The sequence below is a fragment of the Passer montanus genome, unplaced genomic scaffold, assembly GCF_014805655.1.
Source record: "Passer montanus isolate IOZ18808 unplaced genomic scaffold, ASM1480565v1 scaffold29, whole genome shotgun sequence".
NCBI lineage: Eukaryota > Metazoa > Chordata > Aves > Passeriformes > Passeridae > Passer > Passer montanus.
The window spans coordinates 1,748,726-1,758,276 of record NW_024367596.1 but is presented as its reverse complement, the minus strand read 5'-3'; the positions used below and the strand labels follow the sequence as shown (position 1 = coordinate 1,758,276).

Below are 9,551 nucleotides of genomic sequence, written 5' to 3'. Positions count from 1 at the left end.
CGAGCATGCACTGAGCGAGCGGCGCCGGGCTCGGAGCCGCCCCGCTGCATGGTGTGCGGAGACACGGTCGCGATAATAAATGATAGAGGATACAATGACTTTGCTGTCTCTGCTGGGTCGGATCATGCGTTACTTCTTGCTCAGACCGGAGACCCTGTTCTTGCTGTGCATCAGCCTGGCACTGTGGAGTTACTTCTTCCACACGGATGAGGTGAAAACCATTGTTAAGTCCAGCAGGGATGCGGTGAAGATGGTGAAGGGCAAGGTGGCCGAGATCATGCAGAATGACAGGCTCGGGGGTTTAGACGTGCTGGACGCTGAGTTCTCCAAGACCTGGGAGTTCAAGAGCCACAACGTGGCTGTCTACTCCATCCAAGGCCGCAGGGATCACATGGAGGACAGGTTCGAAGTAATCACCGACCTGGTGAACAAGACTCACCCCTCCATCTTCGGGATATTTGATGGGCACGGAGGAGAGGCAAGTGCTCAGCTGGAAAAAAAACCAATAATACAACAACACCAAAAAAAAAGGGGGGTGTGGGAGGGAGGATGGTCCAAGGCATGTGTTCTCACCCACCAGGTTTGTGTGGTTGTCTTGTACATTGTGGGGAGGGGATTTCCTTGCTTTTTGGAGGGGGGTGGATGTCTGTAAAAAAGGGCTGTGTAATCCTCCCTTGCCTTTATCCCTCCTTACCCCTTCCGGGCTCAGCACGGCACAAATGTGCCTCTACCCCCTTTGCCCTCTGCAGTAGTAGAGGTTCAATTGAAGGAAAGGCTGCTGGAGGTGGCTCTGACGTGCGTGGAATAAGGATGATGAGCACAAACTCCCCGGAGTCATCTTTTGTTACAGCCAAGTGTGGTGTGATGTGATTTTGGCAGCGGGCTGCCTTCTCCCCCGGCCACAGCCGGCAGAGGTGAAACAGCAGCGCTGCTGGAGGATGCTGAAGTGTGTGTGTGTGTAAAATGTGCTTGGGGTGATTCCCTGTCCAGGGAGGAGCGCGGTGTTTGGGAATTGTGTGGAGTTCGTGCCATGGAAGCGCGCTGTCCCTGTCCCTGCCCTGCTGGCATGGTGGCACTCGCCGCCGGGCCGGGCAGGCTGAGCATGGGGATATTCCGTGGGCTGCGGATGACAAATGTTGGAGCTGCAGCTTCCTCTCTGCCTTTTAGGATGTGGTGCTGCCACGCAGCTCTTGGTGTGGCACAAGGCACGCGTTTCGTAACTGTGGGAAGGACGAGGAGTTTGTCCTTGTGTGGCAGAGCTGGGTGTGAGGGAACCTGCTGGGCTGAGGGGCAGAAATGTTGGGCATTTTCTGTGAGAGAGGCTGTTCCTCCTGCTGCTCCCCCGGATCCAAGAGTCCAGATCCTTCCTGGAAAAGCTCTGGCAGTGCCCAGACACTCACGGGGCACAGGGGTGGCAGCTGCTGCCCTGCGAAACCTGGAAGGGCTCCTGGAAAATCCAGGCCGTGGACTCGGCATCGGGAACCGCTGCCAGGCTCGGGAAGGGACCTGGGCTCTCCTCGCAGTGTCACCTGTTTTTCACCCTTTAAATTAACACAACTTCTTTGGGTATTGAGGATTGTCAGCTTCATGCTGAGCCCTGTTTTGGGGTATTCTGTCTGATTTCAGGTGGGGCACAGCAGTGCCAGCTCCTCCTGGCGTTCTCAGGCCGATTCCCTGGGCTTTGGAGGAGCGTGAGTGGCAATGTCCGTGGAACACGGGTGACAGTGTCTGTGGAACACGGGTGACAATGTCCATGGAACACGGGTGGCAGTGTCCTTGGAGCATGGATGACAATGTCCATGGAACACGGGTGACATTATCCGTGGAACACGGGTGACAATGTCCATGGAGCATGGGTGGCAGTGTCCGTGGAACATGGGTGGCAGTGTCCGTGGAGCACGAGTGACAATGTCCATGGAACACGGGTGACAATGTCTGTGGAACCTGGGTGACAGTGTTTATGGAACACAGGTGGCAATGTCCGTGGAACACGGGTGACAATGTCCATGGAGCACAGGTGGCAGTGTCCATGGAACACGGGTGGAAATGTCCGTGGAACACGGGTGACAATGTCCATGGAACATGGGTGGCAATGTCCATGGAACATGGGTGGCAGTGTTTATGGAACACAGGTGGTACTGTCCGTGGAACATGGGTGGCAGTGTCCATGGAACACGGGTGACAATGTCCATGGAGCACAGGTGGCAGTGTCCATGGAACACGGGTGGAAATGTCCGTGGAACACGAGTGACAATGTTTATGGAACACGAGTGGCAATGTCCGTGGAACACGGGTGGTAATGTCCCTGTGTCCCAAAGCATTCCCAGCTTTTCCCGGAGGAACAGGAGCCCTGAGCAGTTCACTGGGGCCATCTGGCTCTTTTGTGCCCGGGAGGAAGGTGCCGGGGCTCTGCCTTTGTGCGAGCCGAGTTTCCTTGTGGGAACCGAGCAGCCCAAACAATTGGGGATGTATCTGAGTGGTGTTTTTAAACAGAGTATTCCGAGGCTGTGGGATCCAGGGTGAAAGGGGGATCTGATTTCTTTCATTAATTTTGTAGCTTGCCCTGCACGAGATGGCAAGCTGAGGGTATTAAATAACCCCCAACTAACACAGGGAATGTTGGCATTTAGCTAATGTGCCCCGTGGATATTGCCTGCTTTGTTGGGCATCTTGAAATTCCATCCGTGGCATGCATTTATGTGGGATCCGTGGAAAACTCACTGGCCTTTTGTATTCTGCTTCCTCAGAACTTGTTCTGATGGATTCAGTGGCAAAGTACAGGGAGGTTTTTAATTTTGAAAGGTTCAGCAGAACTCTCCACAGATCTTTCTAAATTTAGTGGTTTATAAATGTATCCGTCTCGCATCTGTTATTCATAATGGAATCCTAAGTGTTCTTCATGGCCTTTACTCCTACAAAAATAAGTTGAGGACCTAATTAGTTTCAAGATTTAAATTTTAGGTAAAACTGTTTCAGAAGAACATGAGCTGCGTGCTGTGCATACAGCAAAAATATATATATATATAATGTGGAACGGGGTTTATTCTAAGCAGGTTTTGTAATTTTGAGTAGAAAACAAGGGAGAAGAAAAAAAAATTATGCTCTTATTTAATCCCTAGTACATAATAATACATTTCAAGTCTCTATTTGAATGAGGGGTTTGTATGTCTTCATTTATTTTAATTTTTTTTAAAAATCAAATACTCTGTGAAACACTTATCTGCGCACGTAGCGAAGCCTTTGTGAAGGTTAAATTTTCCATATGGACTCCCATTACATTTCTTTATGTATATTTAAATAAAGAACAGCTGATCCCTGGGGTTACATGTGAAACAAACTGTTGTATATGGGGAGAAATTTGGTTTTCCAAACAGCCCATACCAGAAATGAGATGCCAGATTAATTATTTCCGGCTACATGGAAGGGAGCCTGTCTCCATTAATTACTCCCTGCCATATCCCATTGAAGTGGAAGGATGGAGGAGCATGATTCAAGCAGCTTCAATTACTGTGCACTGCTAATTTATGAAGATTTCTGAGCTTTCATATCCCAAACATTTTGCATAAATTCGACTTTTCTCTTATGTCATTTCCTCTTCCAGCTTCCAGTTTTAGCCTGGGTAGGTTGGCAGACATTGCTTTGGATTTTGTGGGTGGCTTGAGAAAGGAGTAAGCAAAAATACTTATTAATGCTCTGGTTTGCTGCAGTAACTTCTGAAAGGCAAGAATATTTCAGAGAGAAAATTGGATGTGGGGTGTGTAATGCAATGTTTTATTAAAGCTTAGTTTCTTGGAGAAACTTCTTTTATTAAAGGTTAGTTTCTTGGAGATATAATGGTGATGATGATGATGATGATGATAATAATAATGATGCAGAGCAGGTAGAGGTCAAAGAAGACCTTTCTAGATCTTCCTTTCATCCTTCTAGATTTAGAAAGAATAAAGAAGAGTTGCTGCCTGTTGTCTCACTGAATGACTTTGGCCAAAGGATCACCCTTCAAGGTGATTGAACTTATAAAAGAACAAATTTTATTTTCTTTCATCAGCTTATTTTTAAGGTTTAAAAATTGCTTGAATGGTTTTTTTTCCTTGTCCTTTTTCCTTTATTTAGGAATTTTGGGGCTGTCCAGGTTGGAAGATGGAGCAGTATCAAACTCCACAAATGACCAAATAACAAATGATGAGCTGGGAAGCTGAGCAGAGGGAAGGCTGGCTGCTTAATGAGAATGATTTCCCTATTTTAACTACCATTTACTCTCAAATATTTAAGGTTTAAGCACGCAGTTTAATGAGATCTCAGCATTAGACAAGGGCAAAATAGCTCAGCTCCCATCTGCAGTTTTACAGTTATGGCTCTGCTGTAAATCATTGGTTTTTTCCTAACCCTGTGGGGTGAAGGTTTTAAAAATAATTATGGTAATAGATAGTACCTTTCCCTGCCTGGGCTTGTTTGCAGTTGTAAACGGATGTGGGAAATTACAGCTCAGTAACTGTCTCATAAAAAATGTCTCTTTTTATTTCCCTCCACCTCCCGAACGGGGACATGGCAAGACTTGTCCCTCATGATGTGGAGCTGTGGCTAAGAGCTTTTTCTGCCTGGAATAATTGGGTTCTGGAGCTGCTGAGCCAGTGTTTTAGGATGGAAAACACACCTTTTTATTTTTATTTGTTTTTCCCAGCACAGGGAAAGGCTGGGGAGCAGGAATGGGGAAGGAGAGAACGGTGTGGAAGTGGCTCCGTGGGGCTCAGGACCTCGATATCAGCAGCCCCAAGTGCTGGCAGAAGTGTCTGGTTACTGATTAACTAAGAAAGACACAAAAAAAAAAAAAGAAAAGGAAAAAAGGGAAAGGTCAGAAGATAATGGTGGAGAGTCCTGAGGAGCCTCGTGTGAGGCTGTGGAAACGGGAATGCTGAGGTGAGGCCTGGAGGAGAGGGCACTGTGCCAGCTGTGTTTGAATCAACCTGCTGTGCATTCCCATCCAGCTCTCTGATCCTGACTGCAGAAGGTGTTTGTGCTGTGCTGAAAGAGGAGAAAGCTGCCAATTTCACAATTTTAGTTCATTTTTTGGTGGTTTTTTAATCTGCTAATTCTCATTCCAGCCCCATCCCTGTGATGCTGAACTACTTAAGCAATCTCAGCAATGAAAATTTTTCTATCAGGCTTTTGAGTCAAGGCCGTTCAGGATTGATGGCTTGGGATTTTATAAAAGGTAGGAATAAATCAAACAAAGGCTTTGGAGTTTCTCTGGATGTTACAGCCCAGTTGTAAGGAGAAGTCTTTGAGGCTTTGCAGTTTTTAAACAGAAACTGCCAGCATGGTTTTCCTTTTATAGTAATTTCCTTTGGTTTCTAATCTAGAATCCAGTGCAGTGTGCCCAAATCTTTGAATAAATATTTACGTAGGTGAGGTCATGTTGATAGGCAAGTCCCAAATCTGCTTATGAATTCCCCTCCAGTGGCCTAAAACACAAGTCAGAAATGATCTACAGGAACATTCCTGTCATTTTGTTTAGTTTATCTAAGTTTTATTCTTGCACACCATGCCCTAGGATTATGATTTTCACCCTACAACACCATGCTGATTCGATTTAGGGTTAAACTCTCCGCTCATTTGCTGTACAGAAATTGATTAAAATGCTGTAAAAAGCTGTAATTGGAGGGAGGAACTTTAAATGCTGCCATTCAGGGCTGTATCATTGGGTGTAGGATTGAGCCTTTTTTCAATTTTGATAAAAATCAAGAACTTGATTAATTTTTAATGTATTTTGCCAGCTTTGTTTTAATCGGTGTTTCCCTGTCTGGGCTCTCAGGCTGCCAACAGATTGCCACTGGTTTAATGAAATCAATTTTGATTATGAGATGCTTTCAGATTATGAAAGTCATTGAAGTTTTCCCCATGAACTTGAGGAACTCAAGACTCCTCCATGGGACGTGTTCCTGTTGGGAGTTGCTGTGGATGGGGAGGAAACAATCTTGGAGCAGTGGGATTTTAATAATTTCTGTTCCATAGCTCAGGAGTTTGGATATTTTTGTGTTTAATAGAGTGAGAGAGAAAAAAATCACATCTTCTGTCATGTGGGTTAGTTAAACCAGCAGATTGCTCTGCCTCCAGTGTGGTGTTTCCAGCAGCTCTTTTGGAGCAGAGTAGGATTTCTCCTCCCCCCCTTTTTGCTAGAAACCCAAATATTTACGGTGTAAATTGTGCCTTAAAACTGTGATTTGGCTTCTGGCAGTTTCACTTCTGAAACAATCTCCTGGCACGTGGTTGCTGTGTTTTGCTGCTGGCTGGTTTCTGCTGGTGGCTGCAGTTTCCTGCAGCAGTTTTGGCACTCTGGGGATGTCCCATGCTCATGGCAGGATTCCCGTGCTCTGCTTTTGGCACTTCTCAATTTTTTTCTTCATTTTCTCAGGACTTTTCAGCTCTGCCCCTCTTCATCTGGGGTTTTGTGTCTTCCTCAGCACGCAGGTATTGCCTGCACTGAAGTGAAATTCCACCTGTCCTCAGCCCCAGGAGCCTTTGGACACGTTGATCTGCTCAGAAAGGAGAGGATCGTGCTGTGAGATCAGCCAGTTTTTGGGATCCAGCCCTGGAAGTGTCCAAAGGCAGGGTTTGGAGCATCCTGCTCTAGTGGGAGGTGTCCCTGCCCATGGGATGAGATGGGCTTTAGGATCCCTTCCACCCCAAACCATTGTAGGAAAGGCAACCCAGAGGTACCTGGCACTCATTTTTCTTAGGTCTCAAGGTTCAGGTCTTGCTCTTCCCTCACAGCATAGAAGCCTTGACAGATCTGGGAAAAGGAACAAAATGCTCGTGTGCTCCTCCTGTTTTCAATCTCTGCCCTTGCAGGGAGACTTCCCAAACCTAATTTAAGGGCAGCAGCTGCTCTAATTATGCACAGAAAGTCACACGCCTCTTGCTCCAATTTTTCACTGCAATATTTGGTGAATTCTCCAAGTTTCAGTGAAGTCAGCACCCTTTGGGCCCTACTGCACCCCCTGCTCTGTGTCCCACACAGACTCCTCACCCCATTCCTCATCCCTGCCGGTCCTGTGGCACACTGCTGTCCCTCATCCCACAACCCCTCAGGGAATGCTGTGTCCCAAGGAGCTGTGCCCATTCCAGCCCTCCTGGGATGGATTGTGTGCTGTAAAACAGAGTTTGGAACTCCAGGTTCCCTTTGGCTGCTCTGCTGCTGCTCAGGTTCCCCAGATCCCAGCCCAGCTGGCCAGACCAGTTCCTCTGGCTCAACCCCAGCCCAGGAGTTCTCCCATGGAGGAGAAGGTCATGAACATTTAATGACCCTTTTCCTTTATGAGCCTGTAGAGTTTCACTTCACCCAGAAGGTCAGGAAACAGCAAAGGCTGCAGATAAGGCAATCCCAAAAGGAAGTTTTCATCCTGACAGAAATGTCCCTGCTGGATCTCCAGGCTGTTGTCATTTGTGTGTAAAATCAGGAGTTGTAACAAGCTGCAGATTTTTTTTCTTTCTTTTGGGCTGTTTTATCTGCGTTTACTCCTGTTTTTTAGCTGGTGTTTAACACTTCAATGTTAAACACTGGTGGTTTTATTAAAGCAGTTTAAAGCTCGTGCCAAAAGTAGGTTTCATTTGAAAGCAGCGTAGCTTTGAAAAAATGCAAATTTCATTACAGTTTACAAGAGAAAAAAGGTTTGCAGGCGCCAGGATACTGACAAATACTCAGGGTAAGTAAGACTGGTGAGAATGGTAAATTTTAACTGAAATAACTGCTCATTCACACCGTGAAATTGATGTTTATATGGCAAATACAGCTTGGACCAGATCAGGCCTGATCCAGGAAGGATCAAGGGAAATATTTTGGTCCCGCTAAAAACCAGAAAGAACAGAAGGTCATTGTTAAGAGCAGGCTCTCAGGTCTGGAGTGGTTTGCCATCAAATAATGTGGATGGAGGAGAAATCCGCCTTTCTTTCTGCTCCTGTGGAAAAGCCATCCCAGAAAAGCAGCTGGTGGTGGATACACGGAGCTGGGATCTTGGGATTGGGGTGTTGGGAGAGGGGACAGGGGGAAAGAGGGGTGGTGAGAAAAGGGGACAAAGGGAGGGAAGGATGAGAGGAAGAAGGAATGAGCAGAGTGGACAAAGGAAAAGAGGGGTGAGCAGAGTGGACAAAGGGAGAGAGAGATGAGCAAAGTGGGCAAGGGGAAGGAAGAAGGAATGAGCAGAGTGGACAAAGGAAAAGAGGGGTGAGCAGAGTGGACAAAGGGAGGAAGGGATGAGCAAAGGGGACAAGGGCAGGGAGGAAGGAGTGTCACTCTTTGGGTTAAGCCCATCACCAAGCCCCGAGAGCAGCGTGGCAGCACAAAGGACTGTCCTGCTGCTCCTACAAACTGCCTGTGGTGCTGGAACATCTCCTGCTCTCATCATCTGCGACCTTGCCTGCTCCCCAGCTGTGGCAGCAGCTGACATCTCCAGCCACACAATCACAGGACGTGTTTTCACTGCCAAGCCACATCGCAATTAGCCACGGCTCCTCGTGTGGGCAAACCTCAAAGCTCCCCTGGAGAAATGAGCTCTTATTTGCATTTACTTTCAGCACCAAAATGTTATCCCTTGCAAATTTGCTCATTGTCATAAGTGTTGATAAAGCCTTTTTTATTTTTTTTCCCCTCCGAATCCCCTTCAGGGGTAAACATTTGATTTTATTAAGTTCTGTTATAATAGCTGAAGCTGTCATACAGCACTGCTTTCAATCAATATGCTTTTTAATGTGATAAATCTCTTTACTTTTTCATTCTCTTCCCGAAAGAAAACTGCTGGAGGGTGTGAAATATTTCTTCTGAGGGAAAGTGTGTGGCCCATAATACAGCTCTGCGCTGTGCCACTTCTTTAAACTTCATTTTAAATGGGAATGTGATTTATTTCCAGGTAATGTCTGCATGCACTGCATTTTCCCTGGAATGTGTGCTCCCTCCAGACAAACACTGAGGCATTGAAATATCTGATTGTGGTTGGCATGAAATAAAATCTCTGTCCAAGGCTGTGTGCTTCAGGAATGAAGTGTGGGAGTAGGAGGAAGGGGAGAAGGAACATGCTTGTCTCTTTAGTGCTCTTCATGTTTATACCCCTGAGCTTTCATCTGCTTTGCTGCTTTGCAGAGTGAATGGGTTTTTTCTGATTTTTATAGCTTTATTTTTTATTCCTCAAATGGTTTTGGAGATGTCTAGGACATTATGTAGGATGTAGAAGGTGCTTTTCGTGTTGGGTTTTTTTAACGTGGCATATATGTGACGTGCTTCCCGTGGTTTTATTTCTGCTGGGAAGCAGGGAAGTGGGGCAACAGTCTGGATAATCCCACCAAGCAAAACTAATTTTTCATTGGATATTTATTCCTAATTACCTGAAGTTTGGCTGTTCATTGTTGTGGGAGAAAAGGGGAACCACAGCTGAAGAGTGGCCCTTTGTTGGTGTGGAAATAAAGGGGAATCAGACCAGGAGAAGTAGGAAAAACCAGTCTCCAGCTCCCAAGGAGGAGAGAAGCAGCAGCCCTGGGAAGGAGACAATTCCAGTTCCCCAGAG

The 9,551-nt window shown here is 46.5% G+C and overlaps 1 protein-coding gene across 1 annotated transcript in view; it reads left to right on the top strand.

The window, feature by feature from the left end:
• PPM1L (protein phosphatase, Mg2+/Mn2+ dependent 1L) overlaps positions 1–9,551 on the top strand; it is a 52,909-nt gene continuing 43,358 nt past the window's right edge. The window contains exon 1 of the mRNA XM_039713420.1: positions 1–478. Coding sequence (XP_039569354.1) covers positions 80–478 — 399 coding nt within the window. The 5' untranslated portion in view covers positions 1–79. The remainder of the gene's footprint in view (positions 479–9,551) is intronic.